The sequence below is a fragment of the Callithrix jacchus genome, chromosome 9 (genome assembly GCF_049354715.1).
Source record: "Callithrix jacchus isolate 240 chromosome 9, calJac240_pri, whole genome shotgun sequence".
Classification (NCBI taxonomy): domain Eukaryota; kingdom Metazoa; phylum Chordata; class Mammalia; order Primates; family Cebidae; genus Callithrix; species Callithrix jacchus.
This window is the reverse complement of record NC_133510.1, coordinates 104,816,071-104,836,051: the sequence shown is the minus strand read 5'-3', so window position 1 is coordinate 104,836,051 and position 19,981 is coordinate 104,816,071. Positions and strand designations below refer to the sequence as shown.

The 19,981-nt window shown below is 37.4% G+C and overlaps 2 protein-coding genes across 10 annotated transcripts in view; one reads left to right on the top strand and one right to left on the bottom strand.

The window, feature by feature from the left end:
- The first annotated feature begins 5,634 nt into the window (after positions 1 to 5,634).
- SYCP3 (synaptonemal complex protein 3) lies at positions 5,635 to 17,150 on the top strand. Of its 7 annotated transcripts, XM_054238786.2 has the most exons (10): positions 5,635 to 5,663; positions 6,823 to 6,920; positions 7,123 to 7,273; positions 7,901 to 7,967; positions 8,472 to 8,506; positions 10,527 to 10,644; positions 11,882 to 11,981; positions 14,155 to 14,253; positions 16,598 to 16,702; positions 16,831 to 17,150. In XM_054238786.2, the coding sequence occupies exons 3-10, from the start codon at positions 7,141 to 7,143 to the stop codon at positions 16,882 to 16,884; spliced, it is 711 nt and encodes a 236-aa protein (XP_054094761.2). In that variant the 5' UTR covers positions 5,635 to 5,663; positions 6,823 to 6,920; positions 7,123 to 7,140; the 3' UTR covers positions 16,885 to 17,150. The 7 variants fall into 7 exon arrangements, with proteins under 7 accessions (XP_054094761.2, XP_078193257.1, XP_078193255.1 ...); XM_078337131.1 differs by lacking the exon at positions 6,823 to 6,920 and having other exon boundaries at positions 7,128 to 7,273; XM_078337129.1 differs by lacking the exon at positions 6,823 to 6,920.
- The window catches only part of CHPT1 (choline phosphotransferase 1), a 29,504-nt gene continuing 26,262 nt past the window's right edge, over positions 16,740 to 19,981 (bottom strand). For 2 of the 3 annotated variants that reach the window (XM_035257382.3, XM_035257383.3), the window contains 2 exons: positions 19,242 to 19,352; positions 16,740 to 16,910 (listed from right to left, as the gene is read on the bottom strand). In XM_035257382.3, the coding sequence (XP_035113273.1) occupies positions 16,866 to 16,910; positions 19,242 to 19,352 (156 nt within the window). In that variant the 3' untranslated portion in view covers positions 16,740 to 16,865. Of the gene's footprint in view, positions 16,911 to 19,150; positions 19,353 to 19,981 lie in introns of all 3 variants that reach the window. The other variant, XR_004729001.3, reaches the window with a different exon arrangement.

Below are 19,981 nucleotides of genomic sequence, written 5' to 3'. Positions count from 1 at the left end.
CAGTCTTAAGATAATTCTTAGAACTCTGGTTGCAAGAAGAGATAGGGGAAGAGTAGTTGTTTTGGAAATAAGGCCCAGGTTTTCTTTTCTTTTTTTTTAGTTGTGAGAGATTTGAGTATTTGTAAATGTGAATGGGAGAGATGGAGCAGAGAAAGAGAGGCTAAAGATAAAAGACAGAGAAGTATGGGTAGTTAAGATTCCTGGAAGACAAGAGGCCATGGAACTGAGAACACAGGAGGGACATCTCCCCTAGTCTAACAGGGGGAAGGACAGACACAAATGCAGGCCTTCCTTCCTACCTTCCTTCCTTCCTTCTTTCCTTCCTTCCTTCCTTCCTTCCTTCCTTCCTTCCTTCCTTCCTTCCTTTCCTTTCCTTCTTTTCCTTCTTTCCTTTCATTTTTTTGAGACAGAGTTTCGCTCTTCTTGCCCAGGCTGGGGTGCAATGGCGTGATCTCGGCTCACTGCAACCTCCACCTCCCAGGTTCAAGTGATTTACCTGCCTCAGCCTCCCAAGTAACTGGCATTACATGCATGCACCACCAATCCAGGCTAATTTTTATTTTTAGTAGAGACAGGGTTTCTCCGTGTTGGCGAGGTTGGTCTCGAACTCTTGACCTCAGGTGATCCACCTGCCTCAGCCTCTCAAAGTGCTGGGATTATAGGCATGAGCCACCGCACCTGGCCAGGTCATAGGTTTCATGGCAGAAGTTTTGGGGTTTTATGTCTGAACTACATCCTAAGAAAAATAAATAGAAAAAGGGTCAACTACTGAGTGCGAAGGGGGAGTTGAGAAGGGAGGTAACAGTGTTGAAGGATGAGTAGAGTAGAAAAGGCTTAAAATGGTAATTAAGAAAGACTTGGCCAGAGGGAAATGGGAGAATTGGAGCAATGTTAAGGGCCCATTTGAGACTGAACTCATAAATTTAAAGTGGTACAAATTTGCCCTACTAAGTAATTTTCTCTTGAGGCATAGTAACAGGGGAAGGCACAGAGGAAGACAGGAGAAATGTATATGGGGAAGGGGAGTAAGGAAAGGGAAGAAATAAGGTGCAGACTTTCCAATTACAATATCTAAAAATGGGGTGGAGAAAGCTGCATTGAGATGAATAGTGGCATTTGCACAAAGACTTGAAGGAGAAGGGGGCAAGTCGTGTGCATAACCTTAATTCCAAACTAGGTACTAGGTAAAGACAGTAAGATAAAGGACGATAACAAGTCAGTCTCAGTCATGAAAATCCACACAAAATGCTAAAAAAACCATGTGCTTAAAGACTTAACACATCATGATCAACTCAGGTTTAATCATAGGAATAAAATTTCGGTTTAGCATTAGAAAAAATATGCAAATCATGGCCGGGCGCGGTGGCTCACGCCTGTAATCCCAGCACTTTAGGAGGCCAAGGCAGGTGGATCCCGAGGTCAAGAAATCGAGACCATCCTGGTTAACATGGTGAAACCCCGTCTCTATTAAAAATACAAAAAATTAGCTGGGCATGGTGGCACGTGCCTGTAATCCCAGCTACTCAGGAGGCTGAGGCAAGAGAATTGCCTGAACCCAGAGGCGAAGGTTGCGGTGAGCCGAGATTGCGCCATTGCACTCCAGCCTGGGTAACAAGAGTGAAACTGCGTCTCAAAAAAAAATATGCAAATCTTATTTACCACTTTAACAAAGGAAAAAATCCATATGATTATTTCAAAAGCTATAGTGTGATAACCTGCTTTTTGCCAGCTAAAACACTCTCTTTCTCAGACTAAAAGCTGTTCAAGCTTTACGTTAGCTTCTTGAGCAGGACAGACTCCATCTTAGCTTCTTGATTTTAGTTATTTTCCCACCATTAAAGATGTAACTATAGTATGTAGCTGGGGCAGGCTGACACTGGGCACCTCCAGGAATGCATTTGTTGATAAGAGGCCGAGTTAAGTGGTCCCAGCAGTGCCTGGGAATGCAGGTGCTGTCGAGTGCCCAGAGCCCCCATTATCTATAAGTTGTCTATCTTTCATGACAGCTTTACCCCTTGCACTTGGCACTGTTTTATTTCTCATGTACTAGTTTATCTTTTAACTTTTTGCTTACTCTGCTTTTGTGAAAAATTTGCTTCAGATAGGTTCCTCCTCCCTTTTAAAACTAGGGTATAAAAGGCCACCTAACTTTTTCTTAGGGGCCAAGAGAATTTTGGCCATTAGCCACCTCTCCATCGCCGGCATAATAAAGGACTCATAATTCAATCTCAGAGCGGGGCGCATTCCTTGACTCGCTGGAGTACAACAATAAAAAAAGACTTTAGTCATTGCAACACTCGTTCATGATTTAAAACAAGACAAAAACCAGAAAGGAATAAACAAGACTTGGCAAACTAAGAGTTTAGAATCTAAGATAAATTTTCAAAAAGGGCAGCTACCAAAAAGCTATATACAGTATCGTTGTTATTAATAGAAACTTTAGAAGCATGCCCTTTAAGATAGGGAAGAAGACAAGAATGTCTGTATCAGTGCCTCTATTCATCTTTGTACTAAGATCCCAGCCAGTGCAGTCAGAAAAGGAAAAAAAACTAAGGAGTGAAAAGGAAAAAACAAAATGTCATTATTCACAGATGATATGATTATTGAATCCCATATTCTACTATATTATTAGGAGTAATGAGTATAACAAGCTGCTAAATACAAGAATATCAGAAAGCAATTACATTTTTACATACCGGTGGCAATTAGAAATAGCAACAAAATATGTTATTTATAAATATCTAATAAAATGTGTAAAACTTACATAGATAAAGATTCATTGAATGATATTAAATAAATTAAAAATATACTATATTCAAGAATAGGAAGACTTAGTTCTCTTTAAATTGATTTATAGATTCTATGAAATTCCAATATAAATGTAGCAAGTTTCTTTTAATGGATGTTGGAAGAGTGATTCTAAAATTACTTAAAAAGCAAAAGTTCAAGAATATACAGGATACTTATGAAGAAAAAATAAGGTCTGATACTTGTCCTATTAGATATCAAACATTTAATAAAGCTGGAATGATGAAAACTGGTTGTTGCACAGGGGTAGGCAAACTAACTAGTGGAACAGGCTAGGAAGCCAACTTAAGAACATATGAAAACTTGACCTATGACATAGGTGATCTAGGGAGAGCACACACTTTTCAATAAATGATCATGCAACAGTTGGTTTCCACATGGGGCAAAAAGTAATTGGATCCCATCTGACACCATGCACAAAAATCAATTTTAGAGGAATGAAGTCTTAAAAATGAAAAATAAAACCTTAAAACGTCTACAGAAACTATAGGGGAATATTTTTATGACTTCAGAGTAAAGATACATTTCTTTGAAAAGACACAGAAAAACAAAGCATAAATATTAATACCCCGCATATATAAAGGCCTGCAAAAGAATAAGAAACTTGTGCTGGGCACAGTGGCTCATGCCTTAATCCCAGCACTTTGGGAGGCCGAGGTGGGAGGATCACTTGAGGTCAGAAGTTCAAGACCAGCCTAAGCCTACATGGTGAAACCCCGTCTCTACTAAGAATAAAAATATTTAATTAGCCATAAAAAAATTAGCTGGGCATTGTGGGGTGGGTGGGCGGGGGTTGGGGTGGCGTCTGTCATCCCAGCTACTCAGGAGGCTGAGGCAGGAGAATTGCTTGAACCTGGGAGGCAGAGGTTGCAGTGAGCTGAGATCACACCACTGTATTCCATCTTGGGTGACAGAGCAAGACTCCTTCTCAAAAAAAAAAAAAAAAAAAAACGAAAACAAGAAAAAGAAACATGTAACACTCAACTGAAAAACAGGGAAGAAACCCAAATAGATATTTTAAGGAAAAGGAAATGCACATGGCCAATAAGGATTAAAAGAGATCAGTCTTAAGAGTGACGGGAGGAATGAATATAAAAGACCCAAAAGAAATATCATTTTATACCCACTAGAATGGCAAAACTATAAAATCTGACTACACTGAGCGAAGAAGAATATATGTAACAAAGGGAACTCATTCAGTGGGTGGGAGTATAATTGTAAAACAATTATTTGGTTTAACTGAAAATCGCCTAGCAATTTCACTCCTAGATATTGTGCTCTGTAGAAACTCCAGCACATATACAAGAGATTTGAATATTCACAGTAACATTGTTCATATAAGCCTTTTTCTGGAAATACCCAAGATATCCAAGACAAGAAAATCAATGAATAAACTGGAACAGTGTCACTATGGAGTATGAACACAGTAGTGAAAATGAACATTATTGCATGTAATAATACAGATTCCCTCAGCGACATAATATTGAGTTAAAAAATACTGTCAGAATACTACATAGACTATGGGACCATTTTTTATAATGACAAACGTGAATGAAACTAAGCCATGTTCAATGACACATTCTCATGTGGTGATAAAACTTAGAAAATGAGGGAGGGTGAATGATTTACATAAATTTAGGTTAATTTTCTTATATTCCTGAATGGGGAAGGGTGAGGGACCAGGTGGGGATCAGATGGAAGGGCCTGCCTGAGGAGATTCAGTGAACATTGGTAAAGCTTTACTTCATAAATTAGGTGGTATGTTCGTGATGTTTCATAATTTACATACTATTCTGCAGTTTTCTCTATTTTTGACACGGGGTCTCACTCTGTCCCCTCAGGTGATCTGCTTCTTTTTTTTTTTTTCTTTTTTTAATTTGAGACAAAGTTTCACTCTTGTTGCCTAGACTGGAGTGCAGTGGCGTCATCTCAGCTCAAGCAACCTCTGCCTCCCGGGTTCAAGCGATTCTCCTGCCTCAGCCTCCCGACGAGCTGGGACCACAGGCACGCACCACCACACCTAATTTTTTTTTTTTTTTTTTTTTTCAGTAGAGACAGGGTTTCACCTTGTTGGTCAGGCTGGTCTTGAACTCCTGACCTCAAGTGATCTCCCTGCCTTGACCTCCCAAAGTGCTGGGATTACAGGGGTGAGCCATTGTGCCAGGCCTATTATTATTATTATTATTATTTTAAAATAAATATCATTATGTTCTTTCTTAACTTTTGGTGCCCCAAATAAATGAGAAAACTGTTAAAATTTTATTCAACAATCTTTGTTCGGTATCTCCTTTGATATCTGAATTGTTACCAGTGTATTACCAGTTATATTTAAATTTTTACAAGAGATGTGCAATGGCGTGATCTTGCTTACTTTGCAACCTCTGCCTCCTGGATTCAAGTGATTCTCACGCCTCAGCTTCCCCGGTAGCTGGGACAACACCATGCGCGGCTAATTTTTGAATTTTTAGTAGAGAGGGGGTTTCACCATGTTGGCTAGGCTGGTCTCGAACTGCTGACTTAAGGTGATCTGCCCATGGTGGCCTCCCAAAGTGCTGGGATTACAGGTGTGAGCCACCGCACCCAGCCGCAATATTCAAGATTATAAACATTGAAAAATTTAAAAGTGGAAGGCACCAGGCCTCAAGTGTACTCCAGCCGGCTATGGCGGCCAAAGCATCACCCGCCAGCGATTTTGGCGCGCAATCGCCCCTTGGGGGTGGAGCCTCGGCTCCCGAGATTACGCCTGCGCGCTGCGTCCAGCCAATCAGCGACGTGTCCAGCTGACGCGAGCCAGCCTTTTCTTCAGCGCGAATCTCAGCTTGCCTCAGAAGCGTCGCGGCTAAGGGGTACTTCAGGTGAGGTGCGCGTGAGGAGGAGTTGTGGGGGAAGCCTGTCAGAGCCCGGTAGCTGGTCTGGCCATTGTGGTGTGTTTCAGGTGTGAGCAGGGGAGGCGTCTGTCCATCGTAGGTGTCCAGGACAGAGGCTGTCCTTGACCAGTGAGGTGTATCTTTTTTTTTCTTTCTCCAGTGAGGTAAATCTTACCTCTTGGCGTTGTCTGGGGACTGTGACGAGGAAAAGGAGGCCGCGAACCTCACTGAGGGCCTTGAGAGGAGAGGGGCGGGGGGAAAGCAGGCGGGCTGGGCTGGGCCCTGTCCGTACTCCCTGGGACGGCCGGCGGCGGGGCCGGGCAGGGCCCTACCTCGGCGCCAGTCTCCCTCCTGCCCGCTCCACAGCGAGGGCGCCTTTCCTGGTTCCTGAATACGTTCATTTTCCAGGACCTAAATTGCAGGACGTTTTTCTTGTGTATTTGTCTTGATATTAGGAGCGTATTTCAGGCATCCTCACGACGTGTCCGTCCAGCAGCCACGGTTGCCCCGCGTGGCTGAGCGGCCTGCCGGAGTTGCCCGGATTCAGCCAGAATCTGGCCCAGCCTCCCAGGCCGCAGGGACCACCTCTCCAGCACAGCGCGCTTGAAGTCGGGGTGGCGGGTGTCGTACTCTCTCTCTCTCTCACGCATTTATTAATTTTATTTTACTTTGTTTTTCGAGACAGAGTTTCGCTCTCTTGCCAGGGTGGAGTGCAATGGGGCGATCTCAGCTCACTGCCACCTCCGCCGCCGCCGGGGTTCAAGCAGTTCTCCTGCGTCAGCCTCCCGAGTAGCTGGAATTACAGGCTACTGCCGCCACGCCTGGCTAATTTTGTATTTTTAGTAGAGATGGGGTTTCTCCTTGTTGGTCAGGCTGGTCTCACTCCTGACATCGTGATCCGCCTGCCTTGGCCTCCCAAAGTGCTGAGATTACAGGCGTGAGCCACTACGCCGGCCTTTTTTTTTTTTTTTTTGAGACTAAGTTTCACTCTTGTTGCCCAGGCATGAGTGCACTGGCCCCATCATGGCTCACTGCAACCTCTACCTCCCAGGTTCAAGCGATTCTCCTGCCTCAGCCTCCCGACTAGCTGGGACTACACGCAGGCACCACCATTCCCGATTAATTTTTTTTGTTTTGTTTTTTGCAGTAGAGGCTGAGTTTCATCATGTTGGCCAGGCTGGTCTTGAACTCCTGACCTCAAGTGATCTCCTTGGCTCGGCCTACCAAACTGCTGGGATTACAGATGTGAGCTACTGCACCCGGCCTATTTATTTATTGTTAACAAATGTCATTATCTTTCATAATTTTTGGCCCCTCAAATAAATCAGGAAATTTAAAATTTTATTCAGCAATCCTTGTTCTTCATCTCCTTTAATATTTAAAATTTTACCAGTGTATTAAAATGATGCCTTTGGATTCAGAAAGTTCAAGACATTTGTTTTTTAAGGTCAGGAAGCAACTAGATATGGTGTCCTCCGGAAAAAAGTATTCCAGGAAATCTGGGAAGCCATCCATGGAAGATCAGTTTACCAGAGCCTATGACTTTGAGACTGAAGAAAAGAAAGATCCGAGTGGTTCAGAGGAAGATGTTACTGAAGGTGCAGTACATCTCATGTTGAGCAGTGATGTCTTCCAGTTTATTTGTTTTGAACCAATTAAAGACTATCATACAACTTAGTTTGTAAAGCATTTTCAGGTGTAGTCTTCCCTCCCTAGGTATTTGCGGTTTCAGAACCTGCTGACACAGATGGCCACTGTACTTTGCCTTTCTCATTTGATCCTTATACTGCAGTATTGGAATTACAGAAGCTTGTGCGGCAACTCTTGCTTTTGCAGTTATTTCAAAATATTTGATATATAGTATGTGGCTTACTGTGACATTAACACACGCAGACTTGAAAAATTGTTCCTATAAAATGGACCTAAATCCTGATTTAATTTCGTTTGTTTGTTTTTTTAAAGATGGGGTTTCACCATGATGGCCAGGCTGGTTGAACTCCTGACCTCAGGTGATCCACCCACCTCATCCTCCCAAAGTGCTAGGATTACAGGCGTGAGATACCCACCGCACCCGGCCCTGATTTAATTTCATCTAACCTGCCGAGAATGTTGCATTTGTATGTCTGCTTTGAAGCATAAAAATCCCCAAATGAAGATGTTTCATTAAAATGTACTAAAATAGCCTATTCAGTTTCAAACGTTTTTTTTTTTAATTGTCAATACAGGGAAGACTACAGTCATTGAGAAACCTAGGAAGAAAAGATCTTCTGCAGGAGTAGTTGAAGATATGGGGTAACATGTTCAAAATAATTTTTGTTTCTTAGATAAAGCACTTCAATAAAAGTTTACTTTGGCTGTCTAACAAGTAGTATATGTAAAATACCTGGGATATGATATTTCTTCCAAAACAAGCATGGCATTTGGTGGATCTTTAACTAAATGTTTTTATTTATTTTTTATTTTATTTTATTTTATTTTTTTGAGACGGAGTTTCGCTCTTGTTACCCAGGCTGGAGTGCAATGGGCGATCTCGGCTCACCGCAACCTCCGCCTCCTGGGTTCAGGCAATTCTCCTGCCTCAGCCTCCTGAGTAGCCGGGATTACAGGCACGCGCCACCATGCCCAGCTAATTTTTTGTATTTTAGTAGAGACGGGGTTTCACCATGTTGACCAGGTTGGTCTCGATCTCTCGACCTCGTGATCCACCCGCCTCGGCCTCCCAAAGTGCTGGGATTACAGGCTTGAGCCACCGCGCCCAGCCCAACTAAATGTTTTTAAAATGTAATTTCTTTACAGGTGTGAAGTACAGAATATGCTGGAAGGAGTTGGAGGTATGTTTAAGGAGATACTTGTATTTAAAGAAAATTGTTTTAAACCATATAATTTGTTTAATAGGAAATGTTAATAATGTACTATAAGATTATTATTTAAGCCTTGTTCTCACATAAAAGATTCTGCATAAGTATTTGTGATTTAGCATCATAGATTTTCATACTTAATTTTTTCAATGATGTTAAGAGTAAATAGTGCTTTTATTTTATACATATGTGAATTTAATGGGTTATGGAATCTTAGGACAAAAATGGACAGGAAAGTCTTTACCCTTCTTTGTATTCAGGGACTAAGTGATACACATAAACGTATACATATATTTGTGTATATATATCAGTTTTTCATTTCGCAAACTAAGTGATACACATAAACGTATATATATATTTGTGTATATATATCAGTTTTTCATTTTTTCAGTTTATTTTCTGACTTTTCCTGTGTTCTTTAGGGAGAACAGTAAAAATTGAAGCCTCTAAAATAACTTTTTATATTAATAGTAAACTATATAGTTGATACTAAAGACAATTTTGCTAGATAGTGAGAGTTTTATAATTGGTTTCAAAAATTCTCAAGTTTTAAATAATACATTAAATATCAGTAATATGAGCTTTGGTAGGGATTAGTTATCTTAAAAAAGTTAATATTTAGCTCCTCTAAATGAATTATTCATACAATCAAATTTTTTTGAAAGCTTTGCTCTATCTGGTGGTGAAAAAGTGCTTTTTTATACATTTATTATAGATAATACTGAAAGTACAAAATATTTATATAATAGTACAGCTCTATCATGATTACTGAAAGATACCTATTTATGGTAGATCCGTACAATAAAAGCTTATGTTTAGCAAAGCATTCTTTGAAGTAGTAAACATTTTATGGAATGCAGTTCTTGTGGGTAAAAATGCCCAATAAAGAGCTCCACAAAAGCATTTAAAAGTGATCTTATTCACCTATTTCTCATTGAAAAAATAAAGTGATCTTGAGTTAATTTATCTAGAAATTTACTTAAAGATTTTTCTGTCCTTGGTCTTTGTCTCTTTTAGTAAAAAAATGTATTTAAAAGTATCATTGATGGCCAGGCATAGGGGCTCACACCTGAAATTCTAGCATTTTGGAAGGCCAAGGCAGGGAGTTGAGGCCAGGAGTTCAAGACCAGCTTGCTTAACATAGTGAGACACCCCTATGTCTTAAATATAAATATATATATATAATTGATTGTATTAAAAATAGTTTTCTTGTTCTTTGATATAACTTTTGTCCTTTTTGGATTCTGTTTTTTAATAGAGTACTTTTGCATATTTTCTGTAATGAGTTCTATCAATAATTCACTGAAATGTGTCCTTTCAGTTGGGGCATATTTTATAAATTTAGATAAAATTAGCTTTTTTTTTTGAGACGGAGTCTCACTCTGTCGCCAGGCTGGAGTGCAGTGAATGCAGTGACACAATATCGGCTCATTGTAACCTCTGCCTCCCAGGTTCAAGCAAGTCTCCTGCCTCAGCCTCCCTAGTAGCTGGGACTACAGGTGTGTGGCACCACACCCAGCTAATTTTTGTATTTTTAGTAGAGACAGGGTTTCCCCATATTGGCCAGGATGGTCTTGATCTCTTGACCTCATGATCTTCCCACCTCAGCCTCCCAAAGTGCTGGGATTACAGCAGTGAGCCACCCTGCCTGGCCTTAATTCAGTCTTTATTAACAGTGTTTTCTCATGAGGAAATTAAAGTCTGCTCTTGACACATTGTTTTGTTTATTAGCTCATATTTACTGTTCCCAAGTTAAATTATCTCCAGTTAGGAAAATCAGAATTTGGGTACTACTAATTGAGAGTTTTCTCAGAAAAAAAAAAAAAAAAGTAAGCAAATAATTCTGTATTTTGAAATTATGCTTATTTCTAAATTTAAGTTTAAATGTCTTTCCAATATTGCTGAACCAACCTTACCCATATTTACTTGAATATGTGGGAACAAAATACTTTTTTCAACATTAAATTTTAGTGAATTTTTATTTTCAATCTAGTTGACATTAACAAGGCTCTTCTTGCCAAGAGAAAGAGACTAGAAATGTATACCAAGGCTTCTCTCAAAACTAGCAACCAGAAAATCGAACATGTTTGGAAAACACAACAAGATCAAAGGTAAGGTGGTTGCTTTTTTTTTTTTTTTTAAGAGCTACATTTCTTAGTATTTATTGGTGTAAATTACTGATGAAAAATACAATTCTAGGCTAGACACGGTGGCTCATGCCTGTAATCCCAGCACTTTGGGAGGCCAAGGCAGGCAGATCATTTGAAGTCAGGAGTTCGAGACCAGCCTGCCCAACATAGTGAAACCCCCTCTCTACTAAAAATGCAAAAATTAACCAGGTGTGCTTGCTTGAACCCAGGAGGCAGAGGTTACAGTGAGCTGAGATCATTTCAGTGCACTCCAGCCTGGGCAACAGAGTGAGACTCTGTCTACAAAAAAAAAGAAAAGAAAAATACTATTCTAGTTAATTGGGTTTTCTAGCAAAAATGTATTTGGCCTGATTTTTCTCTAAGTATGGTAGTCCTTTAGCCCTATAACCTCACTCCTTCATAGATTTGACGTATATTTCCTAAAAAATCAGGAAAGATCACTTTCTTCCTTTTGGGTAACAATTGAGGTTATAAAGTAATTTGTTTGTTTGTTTTTTTTTGAGATGAGAGTCTCACTGTGTTGCTCCAGGCTGGTCTTAAACTCTTAGGCTCAAGCAGTCCTCCCACTTCAGCCCCCTAAAGTGTTGGGATTACAGGCATGAGCCACCACGCCCAGCCTAAAAGTCATTTATATTCATTCTAGGAATACACTAGTTGAATAAAAGGTAAATGTCATAAAAACCATTAGTCTTACGATGGTGAATTATGTTCAACAACAGAAAAACACCAGCCTTATATTGTGTGTAATTCGTATGTTTTAGCTGACTTAACTCTTGTACAAAATCTTTGTTAAGCCAAAACAGGGAAAAAAACTAAGTGAAATATTTCTATTTAGAAATCTTAAACGGTAAATACAAACACTTTATTTAATCTGTTTGTTTTATCAGAATCTATATTCAGTAGGAAAAATAAACTGGAGATAAGATAAATTTATTTTTGAAAATTTATGTATACAATAAAACTTTTAGTTTTCAAGAGCTAAAGCTTGTGACAGGGCTTTTCTTCTATTAGCTTGTTAGAAAAAAATATTTCTGGAATCAGCGTAAATGATAACTTCACTTCTTGGTTTCCCATCAGAAGACTTAAGCTGCAGATATTTCCTTCTTTTATATAATAAAAATGTGTCAACTTGGTTTTGTTTTAAATTCTTTTTATATTGGTATGAAATGTGATAATAATTCATTGTTATGTTTTACAGGCAGAAACTTAACCAAGAATATTCTCAGCAGTTTCTGACTTTGTTTCAGCAGTGGGATTTAGATATGCAGAAAGCTGAAGAACAAGAAGAAAAAATACTTGTTGGTATCATGATTAGATTTATAATTAATCTGTTATAACCAAGTCTCAAGTAGAAATGGAGAACCTAGCCTTTTACTATGACCAATGGAACTGAGCCAGGTTTCATTAACCATTTTTCGCCATGTGTTTTAGTCTTGCTGAACTGTAAACCATGGAATTAGAGGCACATACCATACTCATAAAAGTCATTGGTCTTTGCTTCTTCTTTTTTTTTTTTTTGAGACGGAGTTTCGCTCTTGTTACCCAGGCTGGAGTGCAATGGCACGATCTCGGCTCACCGCAACCTCCACCCCCTGGGTTCAGGCAATTCTCCTGCCTCAGCCTCCTGAGTAGCTGGGATTACAGGCACGCACCACCGTGCCCAGCTAATTTTTTGTAATTTTTAGTAGAGGCGGGGTTTCACCATGTTGACCAGGATGGTCTCGATCTGTTGACCTCGTGATCTACCCTCCTCGGCCTCCCAAAGTGCTGGGATTACAGGCTTGAGCCACCGTGCCCGGCCTGGTCTTTGCTTCTTAAATTGGTTGGGATTCTTGCATTTCCAAGTGACAGAAATTTGTCAGTGTACAAAAGAAGGATTATTGGTTTATACAAAAGAAGTTGGGACAGTTTAGCTTCAGGCATAGGTGGATGGGAACAGGGAAGAAGTTGCTCATGTAGTGTCATCTGGGTTCTGTCATCAGTTCTCGGTAAGGTGTCTTGATGTAGTAAGCAAGATAGTTTTTACAGTCCTAGGCTTATTACAAGTTTAATAACCCCAGTGGACTGAGAAAATCTTTCTCAATACCTCTGGCAGAAAATTCCCCTGAAAAGATATGACTGATGTAGTTTGAATCATTTGCATGTTCTTGAACCAGTCATTGTATAGTTAGCCCTCTGTATGTGTAGGTTCCATATCTGTGTATTCAACCAATTGTGGATGAAAAATATTTGGAAGAGGCCAAGTGTGGTGGCTCATGCCTGTAATCCCAGCACTTTGGGAGGCCGAGGTGGGTGGATCACCTGAGGTCAGGAGTTCGAGACCAGGCTGACCAATATGCTGAAATCCTGTCTACTAAAAACAAAGATTAGCCGGCTGTGGTGGTGCATGCCTGTAATCCCAGTTAGGAGGCTGAGGTGGGAGAATAGCTTGAACTGGGAGGCGAAGGTTGCAGTGAGCTGAGATGGTGCCACTGCTCTCCAGACACTTTCTTAAAAAAAACAATAAAAAATACAAACTGGAAAAGTAATCCACTGTAACAACTATATAGCATTTACATTGTGTTAGGTATTATAAGAGATCTAGAAATGATTTAAAGTATGTGGAAGGATGTGTATTGGTTATATGCAAATATGATACATTTTATATTAGGAACTCAAGCATCTGCAGATTTTGGTCTCCTGAGGGGTTGAGTGTCCTGGAACTGGTCCCCCCAGGATACCAAAAGACATCTGTAGTCAGAACATGGTTGACTTTTAATGGCCAGATTTGTGTTACCTGCCAGTAAGGAAACTGGGATAGGGGTGATAGGAAAGTAGATAGGATGGATTTGTGGTGCAGATATATTATTGAACTGTAGTACTAAAGAGAGTAAGTTAGAATGATAAAGAGCTAGTGGTTAAATACTAGGATATATAGAGAAACAGTATGTATAATGGTTAGATCCTGGATGCCAGAAACAATACTGTTTGGGATCAAATTCTTGTTTGAGCAATTGTAGCTGTGAAGCCATGGACAGATTATGTCTCAGTTAACTTATCTATGAAAGGGGAATGATGAGTATCTCTGTCTCTCAAAAAGTTTACCATTATTAATACTGTGTAGTGGTTAGAGTTATTGGTAATGACAAAATCTAGGGTGGGAGTATGTAAGTCAATGGCTAAAGTAGGGTGGAGGACAAAATCACTGGGAAACAGGTCAAAGAACTGAAAGACCATTATTATTGGAAGGATCATCTGTGTGGACATGAAATCACCAAGAATGTCTTGATTATTGCTAAAATTTCCCTTTCAGCAACTGGTAGGATTAATATATTGTTACATATTAGTGGTGAACACAAATTATCTAAACATGGTCATAATAGTTGTTAAAATTTTAAAAGCTCTGATTTTTAAAAGTTTAATGTAGAATTATTTTTTCTAAATTTAAAATTTTACCCAAATTGTTACTACACGTGTTTTTTCTATTTGTAGAATATGTTTCGACAGCAACAAAAGATTCTTCAACAATCTAGAATTGTTCAGAGCCAGAGGCTGAAAACAATTAGACAGTTATATGAGCAGTTCATAAAGGTTTGTTGTATGTGGCAACACAATACATTGTTATAAAACATAATATATTTACAGAAGTAAAAGATAATTATTTCTAAGTTTATAGAACTTTTTTTTAGATTTTTAACTACTTTTCCATTTTGAATTCATTGTTTCTGATTTAAGTGATACGTGTATTTTTACTTTAGGATTCAGATGGTTTTGTTGGGGTTGTTCAAGACAGGAAATGGTAAATTGGGAATTTTACTTAGAAATGTACTTATAATGCATAAAATTCATATTTTAGTAACACTTTAGTCATAGTTCTCTGTTTAACTGTAAATAGAGTCTATAGTAATCATTTTTAGGTTGCGTTTTACTTGTTATTGTATCCCTAGTATTTGTTAAATAGAAAGTACCCAAATTATTGAAGTCTCTTGTTTTCAAATGTATTATAGAAGTATTTTATGGCATATTTGCTTTTAGAATTATTACAGGGACCAAAAATGAATTTACATACCAACATAAAATAATCGATATAGTAAACATCTGAGGATTAAGAGTCTGGATTGATAATTATCTACTGACACATACATATTAGCAAATTGTAGTCTGTACCCCTCTTGTTCAGGCAGAAATATACTTTTTAGTAACTATTCACAGAAGCTCAATGGAATCTTGCATAAACTTTTTTTCAGTGGTGGTTCCTTTAATACTCTTGTTCAAATACATGTTAAAATGACATTAAAGGAATTGGGACACTCTGAGTAAACTAGTCAAATTGTTTTAAAATAAATATTTCAAAATAATATATATCGCCAAGCACACTGGCTCACACTTTGGGAGGCCAAGGTGGGAGCATCACTTGAGCCCAGGAATTCAAGACCAGCCTGAGCAACATGACAAAACCCCACTCTATTTAAAAACCAAACAAATGAAAAAAATAGCTGGTCATGGTGGCACTCACTTGTAGTCCCAGCTACTTGGGAGGCTAAGGTGGGAGGATTGCTTGACCCCTTGAGGCAAAGGTTGCAGTGAGCTGAAATCCTACTATACTCCAGCCTGGGCAACAGTGAGACCCTGGTCTCAAAAAAAAAAAAAGAAGAAATTATACACACACACACACACACACACACACACACGTTACTTTAAAAAGTATTTCCAAATGGAAAACTTGTTGGCTTGCTGTAATGCCAACAAGTATAAAAAAAGTATATTGAACCATTTGGTAATTGGTGCAAGATAAAGTACTAGATAAAGATTTCTTCTAAAAGTTATCACTAAATGTTACTAGTTAGGATAGAAACTATAGTATAACCTTTCATTCCTCCATATCCTTTCTGTTACATTCAATTACTAGGCCCTGTAATTTTTACCTCTGCAGTGGTTCTTTTAATTCCCACTGCTACTACCCTCGTTTAGGACCTCATTATTATTTGCTCGTACCATTAAAATTCTTAACTGATTTCTCTGTTCTCCAATCTATCCTTCCTAGATCTGTTATATTATCTTTTAAAACTGTATCTTCCATCTTGAAAACTGTCAGTAGCCTCCCATTCTAAATTCAAGATCCCCCTATGACATGACCCTCTTTTTAAGCTTCATTTACTACATTTATCCATTACCCTACCCCTCCATATAATTACTTTCTCTCAACTCACTTCCATGCTTCTGCCCTTCCCCTGGAATATTTTTAACTCCTTATTCTTTATTGAAATCTTAGTGTTTTGCCAACTAAATTGGAATTAATCTCCATTTTCCACTATACAGCCACAGCAAGTTGTGTTTCTATTCCTATTATAAAATTTTTGTTTCGTTCCTATGTTTTTTTCTTATTGTCATCAGGAAGCAATCATGTATTATTTTTTAATTTCTCCACAGCACTTAATATAGCACCTTTTATATAGTAGGCACTAGATTAACTATTTGTTGAATAAATAATAAAGATGTAAAACATAATTTTTATTTTTTACAACTTGAAAGAGGTAGTACTACGGATTATTTTATTCCCTCTAGTGAATTAATGGCACACTATTAGTCATAAGTACATTATTACTCGATATTTGGAAATCTTAATAGCAATGGTATTTACTGATATGAGATTTTCAGTCTTTTTTATCTTGACCTTAACAGTTCATGAAGCCCATTTTGGGCAAAATACACTATATATTGTACTTCTCATAATATTTTATTCACATCTGATTTTTTTTTTCCTTTTTAGTAGGTAGTTTGGTATTCATGTATTACTTAGAATATTTTTTATTTCAAATAAGTAATATGCATTTGAATATTTTTAAATTACTACTTTTGAAAATTAATTGGACAAGTTTAGAACCTGAGATAAAAAGTGGCGCTTTGTAGCTTAACTAGTCTTTTGTGTTTTTAGAGTATGGAAGAGTTGGAGAAGAATCATGATAATCTACTTACTGGTGCACAAAATGAATTTAAAAAAGAAATGGCTATGTTGCAGAAAAAAATTATGATGGAAACTGTAAGTGATCATATTGAAATTGAAAAAATAAGGATTAATATAAGCAATGAAATATTTTATTTGCTGAAATAGGTATAACAGTTAACTAAAAATTAAACAAATGTTTAATATCTCCTTCCATGAAACAGCAGCAGCAAGAGATAGCATGTGTTCGGAAGTCTCTTCAATCCATGTTATTCTGATGACTCTTTGAAGAAAGAACTTGAACCTAAGTAATATGATACAGTTATATTAGCTAAGAAGCATATTGTAAGTCTTTAGTAGCTTGCTTATAACATCTTTAATAATAAATCTGTTTCATTATAAGACTTCTCTTTCTGTTAAGCCAAATCTAAAATGTGAGTTAGCAACTACTCCTAAAGAATATGTATTGAGTTTTCAGCTCTTTAGTAATGATAGTGAATTTTTCTCTGTTAACACTATCAATTAAATAAAGAATTTAATTTTACATTTGGCTTCATTGTATTTGTATTAATCCCAAAACGTAGAAAATGCTTCCATAGAAAACATAGAAGGGTCTATTCTTTAAGGGAAAAAAAAGAATACAAAATCTGTTTTACATGTACATCCTTTTCTATATACTTAAGTTATACAGCCACTTCTAATGACAATAAGCTGCATTTAAATTTGTGTTCTGGAATAAATTGCTAAAATCACCTCTGAACATGAAATCACTAGCAATAGAACAATATATAAGTATCAGTTTTAAGACATGGATTTGTGAATATGTTATTGCCACAAAGACATCAAAATGTCACTTAATTGGGCTTGGTCTGCCATTAAATTAAAAGCACATCATTAACATATCTACTTAGGGTTCGAGTACACCACATCTGTCTTTATTTATTTTTTGAGATGGAATCTTACTCTCTCACCCTGGCTGGAGTGCAGTGGCACAATCTTGGCTCACTGCAACCTCCGCCTCACAGGTTCAAGCAATTCTCCTGCCTCAGCTTCCCAAGTAGCTGAAACTACAGACACTTGCCACCACTCCCGGCTTATTTTTGTATTTTTAGTAGAGACGGGGTTTTGCCTCTAAAACCTACTCTTATCTTAGTTACAATGTTTTCCAATTTTTTTAAAAAAAAGGTGTACACAGACAAACTTATAACTGTGACAACCTACTTGTACAGGAAGAAATTAGTCTTCCACCATTTACGAATATTTGACATTACTTCCTAAAATTTTGAGCTTTGTAAAGGATTTTCCTTTTAAGCCAAAGTATATATTGGAATGTAAATCTCAAGTACTATTCATCCTTGTAAGAAAATCCTTATTTGGGAAGTTTTACCAATAGTTAGAGGCAAAATAAGTACTCCAATGTTTTCTGTATACTTAATTCACATAAATATGTATTTTTTGCTTTTAAGAAATATCTTTTACTGTTTTCTTCAATATGCCTTTTTCTTGCCCAAAACAAATGTAACACAGGTTCATTACTCCTTTTTCTGATTACTTCATCATATGGCATATAGTCTACTGAACTATTATATGAAATTAAAAATAGGGTCAGATGGGACTCTGAAGATTTGGATCTCCAGATCTTTGTGACAGTTGTAGTAGTATTCATAAGGAGTAATCTAAATACATTTAAATTAGAGTGGAAAGATACCAGTACCTAATGTATTTATTGGTTGAATAACTTTTACTTATTTTATTCCTTATCACATCAAATGAGTCTGTGTACTTGAAATAACTTTGGCTTTGGCTTTCTAAAGGGGAGATATTTTTTACCATGTTTTTCTAAGTTACTAATTACATGTCAACTAACTTTTAGCTACTGTTTCATTTTTCATAAAAGGGAATATTTAACATCCACTTTTTGGTGACAATGAAATTTGAACTGAAAATATCAAGGAACAAGTTACCTTTGGTGTAAAGATTCATATGTTTTTCTGAATTGGTACAATAAATTCCTTTTATTAAATACAAACTTTATTTTTAAAATTCCTGGAGCTCTTTTAAATTCTAGTATACTAAAGCAAGTATTTTCTATTATAACATACTAATTAACATGCCTCTTTTGAAAAATGACTAGTATAAAAAAAATTTCTCATAACATCACATGACTCAGTAATTACAATATTATAATCCATGCACTTAAGCAGTATTATGAGCTCACTTTTCAGTTTTTAGCAATCAAAGTAAGCACCCTCAAGTTGGCTAAAATCCTTTATGTTCTAAATATTTATGTAATCCTTTGGCCATGAAAACCCTGTGTCTGATAAGTCTCAGAAACAAACTGCTACTTAGAATTACAGGGGTTCTCTTTCTTGTCCTCAGGATTGAAATGTCTTTAGTTTCTAATTAATATGTAGACTGTATTATTCTGAGAACACCTGTGATAAAAAAAATACAATGGGGGCTTCATAACTGAAACAGACACAATGGAATCTGCAGAGTTTATGTTTTATATTCAAATATAACCTTATTTGATAGTGTACTAGCCTCCTGCACAGGGGGATTTCCTTCACATAGATTCCCCTAACTTCATCTCCTCTTTTCCTTGGGCTATTAGTCAGTCAATATGCTTGTGAACCTGTTCAGGAGCTTGATGGCATGCAGTCTTGAATATATTTAGATGAAGGTGTCTTGAAATTTGCAGGCACAAAGCACTAAAGTATATCACCATATCAAATGAAGAAATGACCTTTAGAAGTAAAAAAGAAAATATGAAATGGATTATGATCTACCTTTTCTCAAGTAGCACAATTCTGTTTTTCCCTCAAATATCAAAATTTAACCTAAAATTCTTCACCAAAAATACTACATTTTAAAGCACATTAATACATTTCATATTTGGACCTCACTGTAGTCTTCTGGAAAATACAGGTTATTTCACAGTTACAGACACTGAGGCTCAGAAGTAAAAAAAAGACGACTAAAATACAGAAGCTAGAAAATAATAGAACCCAAGTCTCCTGACTTGACATTGTTTCAACTTTCTGCTGTGCAATGAAGCCACAAATTTCCTTCCATCAGCCATATTATAAGGAACTAATTCCATCATATACATTTCTATTTCTTTGAGGTAAGTTGTAAGAAGGTAAAAGGTCTAGAAAAGATACCATACTTGAGGCATATACAAAATTGTGTTTTAAAATTTAAAGAGGGCCTCTATTTAGAAACTTTGCCCAGAGTTGACAGTCAAAAGGTTCTCTTCAGAAAATGAAATGCAAGTGAAATAGGAGCCTCATAGCTCTGCCCTTGGAGAGGGAATTCTCACCCATGAGGGAAAAATCTCTATCATTTACTTGAAAAACTTACTTGAAAAGCACC

What these genes read in the sequence shown, in the direction of transcription:
- SYCP3 (XM_078337128.1), top strand. Translation starts at nt 7,141, where the DNA reads ATGGTGTCCTCCGGAAAAAAGTATTCCAGGAAATCTGGGAAGCCATCC. An exon ending in AGAGGAAGATGTTACTGAAG is followed by an intron (nt 7,274 to 7,900) that starts GTGCAGTACATC and finishes TTGTCAATACAG; the next exon opens with GGAAGACTACAGTCATTGAG. An exon ending in TATATGAGCAGTTCATAAAG is followed by an intron (nt 14,254 to 16,597) that starts GTTTGTTGTATG and finishes TTGTGTTTTTAG; the next exon opens with AGTATGGAAGAGTTGGAGAA.